The sequence below is a fragment of the Pinus tabuliformis genome, chromosome 1_1, assembly GCF_031772625.1.
Source record: "Pinus tabuliformis cultivar Carrire ecotype Pingquan chromosome 1_1, CPIR1, whole genome shotgun sequence".
NCBI classification, from domain to species: Eukaryota; Viridiplantae; Streptophyta; class Pinopsida; order Pinales; family Pinaceae; genus Pinus; species Pinus tabuliformis.
The window spans coordinates 588,103,103-588,123,282 of NC_142297.1; the positions used below are offsets into that span (position 1 = coordinate 588,103,103).

At 35.6% G+C, this 20,180-nt stretch overlaps 2 protein-coding genes and 1 long non-coding RNA gene across 3 annotated transcripts; all 3 read right to left on the bottom strand.

Annotated features, from left to right (window-relative positions):
• Positions 1-777: 777 nt before the first annotated feature.
• On the bottom strand, positions 778-1,392 carry LOC149214628 (uncharacterized). Its single transcript, XM_089390936.1, has one exon. It carries the CDS (start codon positions 1,387-1,389, stop codon positions 877-879), a length of 513 nt encoding a protein of 170 aa, XP_089247062.1. The 5' UTR covers positions 1,390-1,392; the 3' UTR covers positions 778-876.
• A 2,274-nt stretch (positions 1,393-3,666) lies between these two features.
• Positions 3,667-5,283, bottom strand: LOC149214629 (alcohol dehydrogenase 1-like). The gene is made up of 2 exons (XM_089390937.1): positions 5,054-5,283; positions 3,667-4,932 (listed from the first exon to the last, which is right to left on the bottom strand). The coding sequence occupies exons 1-2, from the start codon at positions 5,128-5,130 to the stop codon at positions 4,566-4,568; spliced, it is 444 nt and encodes a 147-aa protein (XP_089247063.1). The 5' UTR covers positions 5,131-5,283; the 3' UTR covers positions 3,667-4,565.
• A 2,180-nt stretch (positions 5,284-7,463) lies between these two features.
• On the bottom strand, positions 7,464-7,975 carry LOC149214630 (uncharacterized). Its single transcript, XR_016250405.1, has 2 exons — positions 7,695-7,975; positions 7,464-7,573 (listed from the first exon to the last, which is right to left on the bottom strand). It is a non-coding gene; the product is annotated as an uncharacterized LOC149214630 (long non-coding RNA).
• Between the last annotated feature and the right edge of the window lie 12,205 nt (positions 7,976-20,180).

A 20,180-nucleotide genomic window follows, 5' to 3' on the forward strand; every position in this document is an offset into this window, starting at 1 on the left:
TAAATTACCGAAAGACTTTGGAAGCACCTACAAATCAGAAGAGTGAGACAGATCAATGTAATCCAAGTTTATTAAGTACCCAAAGGAATCTGGCAGTGACTTTATATTTGGGCAACTTGTTAACTCCAATCGTTTCAACGACACCAAATGACAAAATTCATCCAGCAAAGTTTTAAGATTAATCTTATGGAGGACAATCAGTTCGAGGTGCTTAAGGTGCCCTACTGATTTTGGTAAATTTAAGTTGGCTCATCAATTTTCCATATTCTCCTCTACCAAAGCTCTCAGCTCTCTCTTTCAATCTCAGTTATCATAGATTCACAATCTCAGTTAGCACAGATCCATAGACACATGACATAAACATCCACACATATACACAACACACATTACAAAAAAGAAAATATAGCAGTACATGGGAATATGAATGATAGAGAGTATATTTAAAAACCTTATTTAAAAAACATAAATGAAAATGGATTTCTTTTTTAAGATACTAATATTTTGGAATCTATTTGTCTCAAACTATGTGTTTACATTTCTTCCATAATAATCGCTAAATGTGAAGCTTATTATATATGCTTTGTCCCTATCCAAAAAGGATGAGTCAATCTAAGACCATCCATTCAAACACAGAACAGCAAGGCAAATATGCGTCCTATTGTGAGCTATATGGGTAACATTCATCAGAGAATCTACCAAGGCTATATGCTAGGCAGAGCTTGCACTTTCTCCATAATGTTTTAATTTGGATTGTCGAAAGGCAACTACACAACCTCCCTCAACAATCTAACATCTTAGAATACAAACTCTGCTTGACATATAACCTTTGGCTAAGACTTCAATTATGCATTCATTTCAAATTTATTTCTTTGCTTTTCACATTTCAAGCACCTTCACTTGTTGCTGCAACTGCTCCAGTAATCCTGCCTCGGCCCACTGCTTAGGACAACCCTTAGCATCAGTGTACTCCAACGACATACAATGTTGGATACCTGGCAGCCCTTCTAACTTGGAGCACCCATGAACATTTAATACCCGAAGCTTTGTCAGTTCGGCCAATCCCCGTATGCTCTTCAGCTTCGCACAATCATATGCCTGCAACTCTTTCAAAGATACCAACGTTTCAATACCTGGCAGCTCCTCTACATTTTTGCACCGACTAATGTCCAGCACTTGAAGTTTTGGAAGACCAGAAAGCCCTGCTATTTTCCTCAAGTTAGAGCAATTAGTCAATTCCAGTTTTATCAGAGTCTTTGGCAATGTTCCGACCTCCACCAGATGATTACAAAACCTGAGGGAGACATATTTAAGGATGGGGCAGACACCTGTGGCAAATGATACCTCTGATAATTTCATGTTATAAACTTCTAAGACTTGTAGCCGAGGCATGCAGTTGTCATTGGGAGATTCTAAATTATTCAATGTTTGCAACCGAAAATTCAATACTCTCAACTCAGTCAACTGAGTCAACAGTCGAATAGTCACCGGCAAATGTTTCAATTCACTGCAATTCTCGAGCCTCAATTCCTGTAAGATCTTCAAGTGACCAAGTGAAAGTGGTAGACTATCCAGTGAAGGGCTCCCTATTTCCAGAACTTCTAAATCGCCCAAGTCTCCAATTTCATTTGGAAATTCTTTTATGTTTGTAGCCCTAAGATCTAATTTTTTTAGGTACTTTTGATATGCCATTTGCGGAGGTAATATTTCAATGTTCTTACAATAGGAAACATCTAAACATTCAAGTGTGCTGATGTTTCCCAGTGTTTCACTAGAGACCCATGAACATTTAATACCCGAAGCTTTGTCAGTTCGGCCAATCCTCGTATGCTCTTCAGCTTCGCACAATCATATTCCTGCAACTCTTTCAAAGATACCAACGTTTCAATACCTGGCAGCTCCTCTACATTTTTGCACCGACTAATGTCCATCACTTGAAGATTTGGAAGACCAGAAAGCCCTACTATTTTCCTCAAGTTAGAGCAATTAGTCAATTCCAATTTTATTAGGGTCTTTGGCAATGTTCTGACCTCCACCAGATGATTACAAAACCGGAGGGAGACATATTTAAGGATGGGGCAGACACCTGTCGCAAATGATACCTCTGATAATTTCCTGTTATAAACTTCTAAGATTTGCAGCCGAGGCATGCAGTTGTCATTGGGAGATTCTAAATTATTCAATGTTTGCAACCGGAAATTCAATACTCTCAACTCAGTCAACTAAGTCAACAGTCGAATATTCACCGGCAAATGTTTCAATTCACTGCAATTCTCGAGCCTCAATTCCTTTAAGATCTTCAAGTGACCAAGTGAAAGTGGTAGACTGTCTAGTGGGCTCCCTATTTCCAGAACTTCTAAATCACCCAAGTCTCCAATTTCATTTGGAAATTCTTTTATGTTTGTAGCCCTAAGATCTGATTTTTTTACGTACTTTTGATATGCTATCTGCGGAGGTAATATTTCAATGTTCTTACAATAGGAAACATCTAAACATTCAAGTGTGCTGATGTTTCCCAATGTTTCACTAGAGACGGTTAAATTATAGCACCAACTCAAATCAAGATATTTAAGATGAATTAAATTACCAAAAGAACCTGGAAGCATCTGCAACTGTAGGGAGTGAGACAGACCTATGTATTTCAGGTTTATTAAATTACCAAAAGACTTTGGAAGCACCTGCAAATGAGAAGAGTGAGACAGATCGATGTAATCCAAGTTTATTAAGTACCCAAAGGAATCTGGCAGTGACTTTAGATTTGGGAAACTTGTTAACTCCAATCGTTTCAATGACACCAAATGACAAAATTCATCCAACAAAGTTTTAAGATTAATCTTATGGAGGACAATCAGTTCGAGGTGCTTAAGGTGCCCTATTGATTTTGGTAAATTTAAGTTGGCTCATCAATTCTCCATATTCTCCTCTGCCAAAGCTCTCAGCTCTCTCTTTCAATCTCAGTTATCATAGATTCACAATCTCAGTTAGCACAGATTCACAGACACATGACATAAACATCCACACATATACACAACACACATTACAAAAAAGCAAATATAGCAGTACATGGGTAGGTAGTACATGGGAATATGAATGATAGAGAGTATATTTAAAAACCTTATTTAAAAAACATAAATGTAAATGGCTTTCTTTTTTAAGATACTAATATTTTGGAATCTATTTGTCTCAAACTGTGTGTTTACATTTCTTCCATAATAATCGCTAAATGTGAAGCTTATTATATATGCTTTGTCCCTATCCAAAAAGGATGAGTCAATCTGAGACCATCCATTCAAACACAGAACAAAAATGTTTTTTTTTACAACAATCCCAATCAAGGAAACCATCATGGTTAATTTTATTCAGTCTAACCAACAACACTTCCTGAGAATTGAATTATCCACTTTGTAGAACATTATACAATTTCAACTATGTCAAGTATTTCTTCATTATCATCTTGAAATTACTTATACCTTCAACAAGTCCAGTAAGTAATTTTTTCGTGAGCAGACGGGGGGCTAAGAAAGGCAGATTGCAAACTCGAAGTCAGTCATCATGGGTTAAATCCATCTTTGATGGAGCATCCAGGAGCAAACCAGGCAATGCATAGGCAGGGGAATGTTTAGAAACGAGCTTGATCACATTACGCAGATTTTAGCCAAGATTTTGGAATCCTTATCTAACAATCAAGCAGAGATGGAGGGCATCCAAGGGCAAGCCATGCCTTCCACAGACCAGCCCTGGGGAAGGGACATTGGAGGTTCAAAGATGAACATGGTCACAATGGAGGAACGTTAGGCATGCTTTAAATTCAATATTAATGGAGCATCCAAAGGGTAACCCAAGCCTTGCAAGGGCAGGGGAGTGTTTAGAGATAAACATGGTCACATTCCACTTATGTTAGGCAAGTTTTTGGATAACAAATCTAAAACAATCAACCAGAGTGAACGATATACAAGGGCAGGCCATATTGCTCAGGGCAACACTGAGGAAGCTGGACATGGGGTTTAGAGATGTGCATGGTTACATTGGAAGACTGTAAGCCAAGTTTTTCAAAATCAGGCAAAGATGGAAGGCATCGTATTTGGGCATAGCAAGGAAAGGATGCAAAACTCAAAATGGTGATTTTCTATCAGGAATAGAGACTTATTATAACCAATAGCAATGGGAAAATATTTAACTGCTGGTGGGAGGTGGGCAACAAGGTCTCTTCAATACAAGAAGCGAAAAAAGTGTTTTGAATCTCGATGGATGGGAGTTCAGACATGTATAAAGGCCTCCAAATAAGATCACGGATTGATTAACCAACCAGAGAATCTTAACTAAGTCCCTCCGTTATCATTCTCAAGAATCCTTTTACCAATGTACAAGGGTAATAAAAAGTTGTGCTATCCAGCTTAAAAGTGAGGTCCTGAAGTCTGTTTTAATATAAGAAGAGATACTATCATCTGGGCTTTTTAGACAATCTATGTAACTGCTTAGTGTATATGGGCAACTATAGTCCTAAATATTGCTGATATTAAAAATTCGGAGGGCGTTTTCTCTAAGAAAATTCGAAATAAAATAAAATATTAAAAAAAATCTGGTACAAAAATATCAGAAAGTACTTTACCTGTAGAGACACCACAGCTTAGAATACAGACTTTGCTAAGAGGAGCCTTCGGATTAATTTTGGCAACACAACCAACATGCACAACAGTGTACTCGCTGAAAGTCGATGTACCAAGGAAGTGGTAAATTGGCTTTCCATTGATGGAAAACCTTGACTTTCCATCACTTATCATGACCCCTCTCTCAGTATTAATTCTTAGCAGATCACACATGTTGCTCTCTTCTGACTTGTAGTGTCTGCATTCCTTGCATTCTCCAGTAAATACAGGAAGCACACTGTCACCCGGCTTGAGGTCAATTACCCCTTCTCCAACACTTTCAACAACTCTATGTCAACAATTGCCAGAATTAGCAGGCAATCAATCACAAGAAAATTTCCCCGTGAAATGCTATGATTGAATAATTATGACCTAATAATTATTGTCATAGGAAAAAACAGAGTGAATACCCAGCTGCTTCATGTCCAAAGATGCGGGGAAAGAGAGGCGTTTGACCCTGCAACCAGAGCAGTAATAGACATTTCATCACCAAGAAAAATTAATTGCACCCAAAGAAAGATGAGTTCTCCACGGTCCTGGTGGAGGAGATGTCCATGTGTGTATGTCTCTGAGTGTGTAACACTAATGAAACATCCATCTTAACCCCAAGATCGACTAAGCATTTTGAGGAGTCAAAACAATCCAAGTAGAAACCTCTAGTTGTTAAAAAGATCAAGGTTTAAGATGGATCTAAATTACAATAGGAAACATCTAAACATTCAATTGTGCTGATGTTTCCCAGTGTTTCGCTAGAGACGGTTAAATTATAGCACTAACAAAAATCAAGATATTTAAGACGAATTAAATTACCAAAAGAACCTGGAAGCATCTGCAACTGTAGGGAGTGAGACAGACCTATGTCTTTCAGGTTTATTAAATTACCAAAAGATTTTGGAAGCACCTACAAATGAGAAGAGTGAGACAAATCGATGTAATCCAAGTTTATTAAGTACCCAAAGGAATCTGGCAGTGATTTTAGATTTGGGCAACTTGTTAACTCCAATCGTTTCAACGACACCAAATGACAAATTCATCCAGCAAAGTTTTAATATTAATATTATGGAGGACAATCAGTTCGAGGTGCTTAAGGTCCTTTGATCGGGTCCGTACAGAAGGGAAGCCTTTGTGTCAAAAGAATATAATTGCGGGAATTTCAACTGATAGAAAAGCCTAGTAACTGAAACACTTGGTTCAACATTTAGTCATTCTATGTTTCTTCAATAACATAAACACTAGAGCATGGCAGATGACTCACAATGCTCACACCTTTTTAGAACATTGATTGAAGGGGATTTGGCTCACTTATTTGTTTTATATTTCATTGTATATTTAGCAAATTAAAACATAAATTATGGACTAAACAAGAACATGCCTAGGGATAGAAAATTCTTAGAAAATGGTTGTCGGCATTCTAATCCAAAGAATTGGAAAGAATCCCCAAACTTGTCAACTTTAAATGTTGCAAGCATGCCAAATTCATTATCTATCTTCAGTGCTTTAGAAATGTCTCAAATATCAGCTCTAGATCTTCTTCTTGTGCCTATGTGCCTACTCTTGCAACTTTCAAAGGCGTCATGCCTTCCAGCTACTCACAAAAATGATTTATGAATCATATTTTTCTTAATGTTAGATATTAATTTACCAAATCCTCAACAAATGAATAGAAATAATTTAATGATAAAATGGAAATTTCAAAAAACATGACAAATAAAGATATAATGCATTGAACTTACAAGCCACCAAAAAACTGGAACAAAATATTGATGGACATTATCACAACCAAATGCACACCAAGTGTAAGAAATATTATTTTCAGTGTCAACAATCTAGCACATTCAAAACTAATATTACAGGCAACTGTCATTTATGCCAAGTCTCCTTTCCTTGCACAACATAACATCTCAATCTAGTTGCAAGCTAAATAGGAAAAAAATTGTGTAATTAAAAATTGAAAAACAGTTGGTTTTGAATACATAATGAATACAAAAACTGTAATATAGATTTCAGTTTTGACTTATGAGTTACCATTTCAAGTTTGTACAATACCCGAAATTTCTAGCATCTCCCCATTCAACTCTCTTTGTCTGCAATCTTCACTATCTGAGTTCCAAGTTCTAGAATAATTGCAATTTTTCTTTGAAATTGCTTCCTTCTAAAGCTCAGATAGAAACATTACAATGCCTGGGAATCAGACACAAGAAGTAGCCCACTTGAACAATTTAAGTGGCCCTTGAGGGGCAAACAACTGAACACGAGGAATTTCATTTGGTTAAGCTGTTGTGATAGCGTGTACTTTTTTATCAAAATCACCCAGGGATTTGCACATGGCTCCAATTGCTTATTCGTGGCTCAAGAAATTTAACCTTAGTGGTTTCCTTAACATACAACCATCTTCACTGCTGAACTTTAACCCCACTTGCAAAAGCTTAAAATTAGAAGCTCATAAAAATATGGATATTGCAATTTCAAGCAAAAACATGAAATGGCTATTCATACATCACTGCATAAATTAAAGCGCTTATTCCTTACCAGTGCTTCTTGAACAATAACTAAATAATAGAGGCCAATATAAAAGGAATCGAACTCAATCTGCAAGCAAGGTTCCACAGTTCAATCAGCCATTTAATACCAACACTCTAATGCCTTCTTATCAGTTCAATGGATTGGCAACACAACCAACATGCACAATAGTGTACTCGCTGAAAGTCGATGTACCAAGGAAGTGGTAAATTGGCTTTCCATTGATGGAAAACCTTGACTTTCCATCACTTATCATGACCCCTCTCTCAGTGTTAATTCTTAGCAGATCACACATGTTGCTCTCTTCTGACTTGCAGTGTCTGCATTCCTTGCATTCTCCAGTAAATACAGGAAGCACACTGTCACCCGGCTTGAGGTCAGTTACCCCTTCTCCAACACTTTCAACAACTCTGTGTCAACAATTGCCAGAATTAGCAGGCAATCAATCACAGGAAAATTTTCCCGTGAAATGCTATGATTGAATAATTATGACCTAATAATTATTGTCATAGGAAAAAACAGAGTGAATACCCAGCTGCTTCATGTCCAAAGATGCGGGGAAAGAGAGGTGTTTGACCCTGCAACCAGAGCAGTAATAGACATTTCATCACCAAGAAAAATTAATTGCACCCAAAGAAAGATGAGTTCTCCACGGTCCTGGTGGAGGAGATGTCCATGTGTGTATGTCTCTGAGTGTGTAACACTAATGAAACATCCATCTTAACCCCAAGATCGACTAAGCCTTTTGAGGAGTCAAAACAATCCAAGCAGAAACCTCTAGTTGTTAAAAAGATCAAGGTTTAAGATGGATCTAAATTACAATAGGAAACATCTAAACATTCAAGTGTGCTGATGTTTCCCAGTGTTTCGCTAGAGACGGTTAAATTATAGCACCAACTCAAATCAAGATATTTAAGACGAATTAAATTACCAAAAGAACCTGGAAGCATCTGCAACTGTAGGGAGTGAGACAGACCTATGTCTTTCAGGTTTATTAAATTACCGAAAGACTTTGGAAGCACCTGCAAATGAGAAGAGTGAGACAAATCGATGTAATCCAAGTTTATTAAGTACCCAAAGGAATCTGGCAGTGACTTTACATTTGGGCAAATTTTTAACTCCAATTGTTTCAATGACATCAAATGATAAAATTCATCCAGCAAAGTTTTAAGATTAATCTTATGGAGGACAATCAGTTCGAGGTGCTTAAGGTCCTTTGATCAGGTCCGTACAGAAGGGAAGCCTTTGTGTCAAAAGACCGTAATTTCAGGAATTTCAACTGATAGAAAAGCCTAGTAACTAAAACAATTGGTTCAACATTTAGTCATTCTATGTTTCTTCAATAACATAAACACTGGAGAATGGCAGATGACTCACAATTCTCACACCTTTTTATAACATTGATTGAAGGGGATTTGGCTCACTTATTTGTTTTATATTTCATTGTATATTTAGCAAATCAAAACATAAATTATGGACTAAACAAGAACATGCCCAGGGATAGAAAATTCTTAGAAAATGGTTGTCGGCATTCTAATCCAAAGAATTGGAAAGAATCCCCAAACTTGTCAACTTTAAATGTTGCAAGCATGCCAAATTCATCATCTGTCTTCAGTGCTTCAGAAATGTCTCAAATATCAACTCTAGATCTTCTTCTTGTGCCTACGTGCCTACTCTTGCAACTTTCAAAGGGGTCATGCCTTTCCAGCTGCTCACAAAAATGATTTGTGAATCTTATTTTTCTTAATGTTAGATATTAATTTATCAAATCCTCAACAAATGAATAGAAAGAATTTAATGATAAAATGGAAATTTCGAAAAACATCACAAATAAAGATATAATGCATTGAACTTACAAGCCACCAAAAAACTGGAACAAAATATCGATGGACATTATCACGACCAAATGCAAACCAAGTGTAAGAAATGTTATTTTCAGTGTCAACAATCTAGCACATTCAAAACTAATATTGCAGGCAACTGCCATTTATGCCAAGTCTCCTTTCCTTGCACAACATAACATCTCAATCTAGTTGCAAGCTAAACATGAAAAAAATTGTGTAATTAAAAATTGAAAAACAATTGGTTTTGAATACATAATGAATACAAAAACTGCAATATAGATTTCAGTTTTGACTTATGAGTTACCATTTCAAGTTTGTACAATACCCGAAATTTCTAGCATCTCCCCATTCAACTCTCTTCGTCTGCAATCTTCACTATCTGAGTTCCAAGTTCTAGAATAATTGCAATTTTTCTTTGAAATTGATTCCTTCTAAAGCTCAGATAGAAACATTACAATGCCTGGGAATCAGACACAAGAAGCAGCCCACTTGAACAATTTAAGTGGCCCTTGAGGGGCAAACAACTGAACACGAGGACTTTCATTTGGTTAAGCTGTCATGATAGAGTGTACTTTTCTGTCAAAATCACCCAGGGATTTGCACATGGCTCCAATTGCGTATTCATGGCTCAAGAAATTTAACCTTAGTGGTTGCCTTAACATACAACCATCTTCACTGCTGAACTTTAACCCCACTTGCAAAAGCTTAAAATTAGAAGCTTAGACAAAGATGGATATTGCAATTTCAAGAAAAAACATGAAATGGCTATTCATACATCACTACATAAATTAAAGCGTTGATTCCTTACCAGTGCTTTTTGAACAATAACTAAATAATAGAGGCCAATATAAAAGGAATCGAACTCAATCCGCAAGCAAGGCTCCACAGTTCAATCAGCCATTTAATACCAATGCTCTAATGCCTTCTTATCAGTTCAATGGATTGGTATAAGCACCGACTGGAAATCTGATCAAACTCAGCCATGTAGCAAATGAGTAGACAAAATCAGTTTTGATATTTCCCAAAATCCCCCATTCAAACTCACATCTTTGGTGGCTTTCTGGTACCAATCATCTTGTTATAGAAACCCTCAGCTCCAAGAAATCAGCAACGAATCTATTGGGTTTCGTTTGTGAATATATAGATGCATCATCAACAGATAAGAATAAAAATCACAATCTAAATATGAAGTCCCATATGACCATTTTATTCAGGGACAGTTCCATCACTACCATCAAAAACCTGGCCACACAATTAGCTTGCTTTTCTATTGTTACACTCGTCAAGTTGTGTACCACAACCATAAAAGGAAAGGTCTTTATAATATTCCACTACGAGAAAACTAACTTGACCGATTCTAGATCAATTTGAAATGGCCAAGATCTCTGCAGATATTTGGACTCGCAACCAACCTAGCTTGAAAACAAGTTGCACAAAGCGTAAAAAATAAGCTATCATAAATAGAGTTATTACATGCACAAGGTGCTTAAAACCCTCCGCCTCACATCCCTTTACAAGGAGGATGCACAAATTGCAATATTATTTTATTGTGAATTACACCAGGGAATTCCTAGTATGATGAACTTGATTGCTACATCTTACCAGCACATATTCTACAACAAAGACACTGAACTTGCTTGCTAAAACCTTACCAGCACATAATTTGCAACTGACACACAGAGATCTTGAAGAATTCCCCCAGAGCTCTTGACAGTGAAGTGCTTTGAAAGTTTGAAGTTTGAACATTGGCCACCATATCATGTGATTCTTCAATAACATAAACACTGGAGCATGGCAGATGACTCACAATGCTCACACCTTTTTAGAACATTGATTGAAGGGGATTTGGCTTACTTATTTGTTTTATATTTCATTGTATATTTATCAAATTAAAACATAAATTATGGACTAAACAAGAACATGCCCAGGGATAGAAAATTCTTAGAAAATGGTTGTCGGCATTCTAATCCAAAGAATTGGAAAGAATCCCAAAACTTGTCAACTTTAAATGTTGCAAGCATGCCAAATTCATTATCTGTCTTCAGTGCTTCAGAAATGTCTCAAATATCAGCTCTAGATCTTCTTCTTGTGCCTATGTGCCTACTCTTGCAACTTTCAAAGGGGTCATGCCTTTCCAGCTGCTCACAAAAATGATTTGTGAATCTTATTTTTCTTAATGTTAGATATTAATTTACCAAATCCTCAACAAATGAATAGAAAGAATTTAATGATAAAATGGAAATTTCGAAAAACATCACAAATAAAGATATAATGCATTGAACTTACAAGCCACCAAAAAAATGGAACAAAATATTGATGGACATTATCACGACCAAATGCACACCAAGTGTAAGAAATATTATTTTCAGTGTCAACAATCTAGCACATTCAAAACTAATATTACAGGCAACTGCCATTTATGCCAAGTCTCCTTTCCTTGCACAACATAACATCTCAATCTAGTTCCAAGTTAAACATGAAAAAAATTGTGTAATTAAAAATTGAAAAACAGTTGGTTTTGTATACATAATGAATACAAAAACTGTAATATAGATTTTAGTTTTTACTTATGAGTTACCATTTCAAGTTTGTACAATATCCGAAATTTCCAACATCTCCCCATTCAACTCTCTTCGTCTGCAATCTTAACTATCTGAGATCCAAGTTCTAGAATAATTGCAATTTTTCTTTGAAATTGCTTCCTTCTAAAGCTCAGGTAGAAACATTACAATGCCTAGGAATCAGACACAAGAAGCAGCCCACTTGAACAATTTAAGTGGCCCTTGAGGGGCAAACAACTGAACACGAGGATTTTCATTTGGTTAAGCTGTCATGATAGCGCGTACTTTTCTGTCAAAATCACCCAGGGATTTGCACATGGCTCCAATTGCTTATTCATGGCTCAAGAAATTTAACCTTAGTGGTTGCCTTAACATACAACTATCTTCACTGCTGAACTTTAACCCCACTTGCAAAAGCTTAAAATTAGAAGCTCAGACGAAGATGGATATTGCAATTTCAAGCAAAAACATGAAATGGCTATTCATACATCACTACATAAATTAAAGCGTTGATTCCTTACCAGTGCTTCTTGAACAATAACTAAATAATAGAGGCCAATATAAAAGGAATCGAACTCAATCCGCAAGCAAGGTTCCACAGTTCAATCAGCCATTTAATACCAACACTCTAATGCCTTTTTATCAGTTCAATGGATTGGTATAAGCACCAACTGGAAATCTGATCAAACTCAGCCATGTAGCAAATGAGTAGACAAAATCAGTTTTGAGATTTCCCAAAATCCTCATTCAAACTCGCATCTTTGGTGGCTTTCTGGTACCAATCATCTTGTTATAGAAACCCTCAGCTCCAAGGAATCAGCAACGTATCTATTGGGTTTCGTTTGTGAATTTACAGATGCATCATCAATAGATAAGAATAAAAATCACAATCTAAATATGAAGCCCCATATGACCATTTTATTCAGGGACAGTTCCATCACTACCATCAAAAACATGGCCACACAATTAGCTTGCTTTTCTATTGTTACACTCTTCAAGTTGTGTACCACAACCATAAAAGGAAAGGTCTTTATAATATTCCACTACAAGAAAACTAACTTGACCGATTCTAGATCAATATGAAATGGCCAAGATCTCTGCAGATATTTGGACTGGCAACCAACCTAGCTTGAAAACAAGTTGCACAAAGCCGTAAAAAATAAGCTATCATAAATAGAGTTATTACATGCACAAGGTGCTTAAAACCCTCCGCCTCACATCCCTTTACAAGGAGGATGCACAAATTGCAATATTATTTTATTGTGAATTACACCAGGGAATTCCTAGTATGATGAACTTGATTGCTACATCTTACCAGCACATATTCTACAACAGAGACACTGAACTTGCTTGCTACAACCTTACCAGCACATAATCTGCAACTGACACAGAGAGATCTTGAAGAATTCCCCCAGAGCTCTAGACAGTGAAGTGCTTTGAAAGTTTGAAGTTTGAACAATAGCCACCATATCATGTGATTCTTCAATAACATAAACATTGGAGCATGGCAGATGACTCACAATGCTCACACCTTTTTAGAACATTGATTGAAGGGGATTTGGCTTACTTATTTGTTTTATATTTCATTGTATACTTAGCAAATTAAAACATAAATTATGGACTAAACAAGAACATGCCCAGGGATAGAAAATTCTTAGAAAATGGTTGTAGGCATTCTAATCCAAAGAATTGGAAAGAATCCCCAAACTTGTCAACTTCAAATGTTGCAAGCATGCCAAATTCATTATCTGTCTTCAGTGCTTCAGAAATGTCTCAAATATCAGCTCTATATCTTCTTCTTGTGCCTACGTGCCTACTCTTGCAACTTTCAAAGGGGTCATGCCTTTCCAGCTGCTCACAAAAATGATTTGTGAATCTTATTTTTCTTAGCGTTAGATAGTAATTTAGCAAATCCTCAACAAATAAATAGAAAGAATTTAATGATAAAATGGAAATTTCGAAAAACATCACAAATAAAGATATAATGCATTGAACTTACAAGCCACCAAAAAACTGGAACAAAATATCGATGGACATTATCACGACCAAATGCAAACCAAGTGTAAGAAATATTATTTTCAGTGTCAACAGTCTAGCACATTCAAAACTAATATTACAGGCAACTGCCATTTATGCCAAGTCTCCTTTCCTTGCACAACATAACATCTCAATCTAGTTGCAAGTTAAACATGAAAAAATTGTGTATTTAAAAATTGAAAAACAGTTGGTTTTGAATACATAATGAATACAAAAACTGTAATATAGATTTCAGTTTTGACTTATGAGTTACCATTTCAAGTTTGTACAATACCCGAAATTTCCAGCATCTCCCCATTCAACTCTCTTCGTCTGCAATCTTCACTATCTGAGTTCCAAGTTCTAGAATAATTGCAATTTTTCTTTGAAATTGATTCCTTCTAAAGCTCAGATAGAAACATTACAATGCCTGGGAATCAGACACAAGAAGCAGCCCACTTGAACAATTTAAGTGGCCCTTGAGGGTCAAACAAATGAACACGAGGACTTTCATTTGGTTAAAAACTATTTATTTGGTAAAATTTGAAACTTTCTCTATTACTTATCAATAAATTTAACTAAGAAGGTTAAAAAATATATTTTTAATGGGAAAGATTTAGTTTATTTTTTAATTCTTCATTTTCCACTTAATTAAAATTATATTAATATTAATAATAATATAAGTTGATAATATGCACATATTATTGATAATATTTTAATTGTAAATAATGTATATAGCTATTATTTAAATATATTTCAATCGTAAATAATGCATATATTCATATGTCCGAATATGTTTGAATATTAGTATTAAATAATGCATATTTGTAATACCACCGAAGCAAGTAGTGGACTCATAGAATTTTTTATAATACTTTAGTCAGAAATGATGTGCATCTACCTGTCTCTACAGGTAATTAAGTGGGGTCCTCATTTCACCTACACTTTGGTCTTAGCCCATAATTTCTCTGCATTGTTTGCTTTGCACAACAACATTTGCACATGTTCTTTCGTACACACTATGTGTGGACACGCTTCATCCACAAGCACCGTCAGCTAGAGTTTGATAGGCTAAAATGTTGGTGCTCTTACTAAAAGTATTGAGACTATTTTTCGGTGGCGTCGATGATGCTTATACATTCATTTGATCCATTTTTTCCAAATGCATAATCTATTATTGTTATAATAGAATAATATATTTAATGATTATAGTTAATATAGCTAATATGTATCAATGGTTAATCATTACAAGAATTAGCACTATACATCTATTTATGCTCTTCCTTGTAATTTTATAATAGAATTATAGCAATTTAATCATTCTATTGAATATTGACGTGTAGAGATCAACACAACGAGTTGCGGACAATGAACTTCCACACCATGTAAATGTGAATTCTAAGTAATATGTTGTGTAGGTATCACTAATCATAAATGAGCTTGCAAAAATCAGGTTGAACTCAAGTTCCTTAAACAATGGTTTTTATTTTTATTTTAACGAAGAAAGTTGATAATTGCTTAAGAAATTTGAAGAACAAATGCCAAGTTAAGTGGCAATAGTCGTGAAAGAAACATAGTGGTAGAGGTGACAATAAACAAATTGTAACAAAAGAAAAAGGGAGTAGGCCCAAACCTCTTAAAATATTTTTTTTAGCAAGCTTGTAGCATAAGTGTTGTGAATGCATTTCAGCTAGAAATTAAATCAAAGGGAGAATGATGAAAATACTTACAACAACCTAGAGCATGGAGTGCTCATTTAGTTCCAAAGGAGAGGACCAATAAGGTGCCAAAAGACCAAGCTCAGACGAGAAGAAGTTTGGTGAGTTATCGTGTGGTAAGAAGAGGAGAAGCTTTCTACTACCTAGGTTGGTTGCAGCTCATAGTGGGCATGGAGAAGATCATAGATGAAAGGATGACGAAGACAATGGAAAAGAATCGAAGAGGAAGTCTAGAAGAAAACCATAAAAATAGGAAAAAGGATACTAGAAAAAAGGCTACAAGACAATAGATGAGTGATGAAGGAAGAGAGAAAGAGTTGGTCAAGATGAGAGAAGAACTCAATGACCTAAAGAAATGACTACATGAACAAATAAAGTAGTGGAAGAAGTGAATATTAACAAGATTGAAGAAAGGTATTTATGTAAGAAGAAGAGTAATTTGGCATGTCAAAAAGTGGTATGCTTAGAAGATAATGCAAAGACTAAAGGAAGGGGAAAGCACTCAGAGAAGGTAACTGTGAAGTCAGAGAACCATTTGTGAATTTGAAAAGGGATTGATCCTTAGAGAGAAAGATGATGACAAAGAGATGCTCGAAGTATCTTCTATGACTAGACTATCTCATGATTTTGGTTCTAGTTATTTTGGTAAGTGTATATTTGTAGGTGGAACAACACAAATTGTGGGAGTGCCACAAAGGCAAAGCCATGCTAGTGGAAAAAAATAGATGGCAATGGAACTTGGAGAGGAGAAATTCCAGGAAACTATTACATGAAGAAGAAGCTATTAGAGAGTTCAAGATGAAAATATTCAATGGTGTTGAATGAAACTCAAAGGTATGATATATATATATATATATATATATATATATTAGTGCGGGTTTTCGCAGTGAATTATATTAGACACCATTTTTTGGGATTCAATTGCATTAAGTAAGTCATTCATGTATGACCATTTCCATGAGAGGTAGTCGTAACTGACTAATTTCTTATGATTTTTGAATAGTCCTCTTTACATTCATTTCATCGGGTGATGGGTTTAGTTCTTTTTTACGGATTTAAAAATATTTGGAGAAAAGAAAAGGAGAGACTAAATAATTTGAAGAATTAAGATGGTAAAGAAGAAGTTTTCGACAGTAACCTAGCTCAAGGAAATAGCTCATTAGAAGTTATAAGGAGTAAGGAGCGAGGAGATAGTTTGGTACATTTGTTGAGGATGACCAAAAAGAATAGGATATTCCTAAAGGTGAAGATGAAATGGATGTTTATGAATGTAGTTGGTTCCTTGATGAGGAAGAATTTAAAGATACCAAGGAAATATTCTTTGGCAGTCTGATGGACTACAAAAATAGTTTGGGTCAACATGAAAATGGGACAGTTGAGGGAGCAAAGGAAAAACAAAATATTTTTGAATTTGACACTTGGTGTGTGTTTAATGGTTTGAGAGAGAAATATTGGCAAGTTAATGATGTGCTTATGCAAGTAGAAGAAGAATTGAGACTCATAGAGGAGGTAGATGTAATGGAGGAGTTATGTGAGCACTTTTTTGATGATGAAGTTGTTATAGTAGAGGGAATTGAAGTAGGGAATCCCTTGAGATTTTTAACCAAAGAGGATGGAAAAGCAACATATGAAGACATGATTTAGGAGAGCCTCATACCTAAACAAGGAAGCACGAGTGAAGAGGATTTTGAAACTTTTGGGGAATTTTTGGTAGAAGAACTGAGCAATGGATGTTTCATAGAGGATGAGGACATAATTAAAAATGATTTTGAATTATATGAAGAATTGAATTCTTTATAACGTAAGATATATACCCAATGAATGCACATACAAATTACAAGGGAGGAACTAGAGGAGGAATGATTTGTGTTCAAAATCAATGAAGAAAGAGTTTTCTAGTGTGAGTGGAAATGATATGAACAACTGATTAGTAATATTTTTGTAACTCTTATAATAAAGGAGGATGTGCAACAACCTAAGGACATTAATAGTAGCAGTGGAGATCACCCAAAGATAGAGGTTGACAACGTGATTGATGAAGTGTGTGAGCTAATGAGAAGACCATCTAAGAGGAGGAGGTATAATAGATAGGAGAGGGTATGTAATAAGGAAGAGCAGTTTATATAAAAAATCTACATTAGTAGAGCAAGTGGGCAACAGCAACACAGGATATAGAAGTCTGGAGAAGAAAAGACAACAGGTAAACATGACCATAGCCGGGAAATAGACTAGTTATAGATTAATGTTTTTGATCTAGGAGGACCTTCATCAGTGCATGAAAGAACATGGTTAAGAGACCATGATAGTTTTTTACCTTGGGAGTCTGATGCAAGAGAATTCCACTTGCAAGTCAAAATCTATTTTTACTATACCTAGGGGATTTCGTTTACCAAGGGGGTTGTTTCCCTATTTGAGTGTACTTATTGATTTAATCGTATAGTCCTATGTTCCCATGATAAATGTATATAAGTAACGAGAATGAGGATATTGTAACTATATCCCTCTTTTAGAAGGTAGATCTCATTAATATTTGTGAGAGTTAGAGAGAAATTAGGGAAGTTAGATTGTTCAAAGATTTATGGATCTATGAATCCTAGAATAGGGATTTTGTGTATCTGAACCATAATATTGTTCATAATCCTTATGTACAAATATGTATCTAAAATAGGATTACATGGTGTTGATAGAGATGAGAATCGAGAGGATTGGGGAATCCAAAATATGGCTTTAGCGCCAAAAGGGCCATGTATTGTAAATCTGCCTAGAAGGTCCTATTGTAAATATGTTTTGTTCTTTTAATTAATATAATAAAGGAAGAACTTTGTCCAAATGTCCTAAGTGTATCTATATTTGAAAGGGAAGTGAGAGTTTCTTCAATAAACAGTCCTTCTGTTATATTTATGACCAAAATACATACACTGTAACACACACACACACACACACACACACACATATATATCTTAAATTAGTGTTTCTGATGTTGTTTTTAGATAGAGACGAGAAGAGAATTTAATATATAACACGTATATATGATAGAAATTATAGGAGGGTCCCATGAGAAGGAGCGATAGACAGGCTGAGAGTAAACAAGATCGGTATCGGACTGGATCAAGTCTCGCACTTAAGTGGATGATCGAATTTGTGTAATAGTGAGAGGAGCACAAAGGCTATGTTTAATAAAGGAGGAATATTTGTGCATAATAGTTCTGACAAAGAGGCAGTGAAATGCTTGAAAAGGTGCTGAAGAAATCATATATTACAATGGCATAGTGGAAGAAGTACATAGGAATAGACGGTAAAGGAACGACACTGAATCATTTTCTCTCCTTTATGATGTCTGTCAATTGATAACACTGAAAGATGAAATGTGAAAAGTCAGGTTGAAGGCATTATTTCATAAGGAAAGAGCACACATTCTTGACAAGACCGGGTCAAAGTTATTATCCTGGAAGAACAAGAGGGAAGCACTTTTGGAATAGGCCATATTTGGAGATCAAGATTACATGGAAAAGTGGACCCGCTGAAAAGTTTCATAAACCAGAGTATTGTAAAATCATCTTTCCATTGAACCAAGATTTTGAAAGAGGGTCATATATTTGAGGAGAGAATCTAGATGGGTCCTGCCAGGAAGGCTTACCCTGATGACTTTTGTAATTCCCCTTTTTATTGCATTAAGAAATAAAGATTGGGTTCAGGTGGCATTAATATATCTCGAAGCTAAGTGGGTCAGCCTAGAGGTTTTTATGATCCTCTATTTATTAACTCAGACCATTATGAGTAGGAAAACATGGCGATGGTTAAAGAATTAATGGAGAGGCATTAGGTTCATTTATGAATACTATCCAACACAGAGGGAGAAAAGTTGATATGTACAAGTCGACAAGAACCAAGGAATGGAACTAGGACTTATGAAGTGGTCGTGTTGTGTGAAGTGTAAAGGAATTTGAAAATGCAGGGTTCTTAGATAAGTATGGGTCTTGCGATAATTCTTATGCTGGTATCATAGGTATAATAACAAGCTTCAAAATTATAGGTAAAGGTAATGAATCTGGTGGTTTTCATGCATCTGTATATTCACAAACGAAACCCAATAGATTCGTTGTTGATTTCTTGGAGCTGAGGGTTTCTATAACAAGATGATTGGTACCAGTATGATTGGGAATTCCTAGTATGATGAACTTGATTGCTACATCTTACCAGCACATATTCTACAACAGAGACACTGAACTTGCTTGCTATAACCTTACCAGCACATAATCTCCAACTGACACAGAGAGATCTTGAAGAATTCCCCGAGAGCTCTAGACAGTGAAGGGCTTTGAAAGTTTGAAGTTTGAACAATAGCCACCATATCATGTGATTTTTCAATAACATAAACACTGGAGCATGGCAGATGACTCACAATGCTCACACCTTTTTAGATCATTGATTGAAGGGGATTTGGCTTACTTTTTTTTTAATTTTCATTGTATACTTAGCAAATTAAAAAATAAATTATGGACTAAACAAGAACATGCCCAGGGATAGAAAATTCTTAGAAAATGGTTGTAGGCATTCTAATCCAAAGAATTGGAAAGAATCCCCAAACTTGTCAACTTCAAATGTTGCAAGCATGCCAAATTCATTATCTGTCTTCAGTGCTTCAGAAATGTCTCAAATATCAGCTCTAGATCTTCTTCTTGTGCCTACGTGCCTACTCTTGCAACTTTCAAAGGGGTCATGCCTTTCCAGCTGCTCACAAAAATGATTTGTGAATCTTATTTTTCTTAATGTTAGATAGTAATTTACCAAATCCTCAACAAATAAATAGAAAGAATTTAATGATAAAATGGAAATTTCGAAAAACATCACAAATAAAGATATAATGCATTGAACTTA

What these genes read in the sequence shown, in the direction of transcription:
- LOC149214629 (XM_089390937.1), bottom strand. Translation starts at nt 5,130, where the DNA reads ATGAAATGTCTATTACTGCTCTGGTTGCAGGGTCAAACGCCTCTCTTT. An exon ending in TTTGGACATGAAGCAGCTGG is followed by an intron (nt 4,933 to 5,053) that starts GTATTCACTCTG and finishes TTGTTGACATAG; the next exon opens with AGTTGTTGAAAGTGTTGGAG.
- LOC149214628 (XM_089390936.1), bottom strand. Translation starts at nt 1,389, where the DNA reads ATGCCTCGGCTACAAGTCTTAGAAGTTTATAACATGAAATTATCAGAG.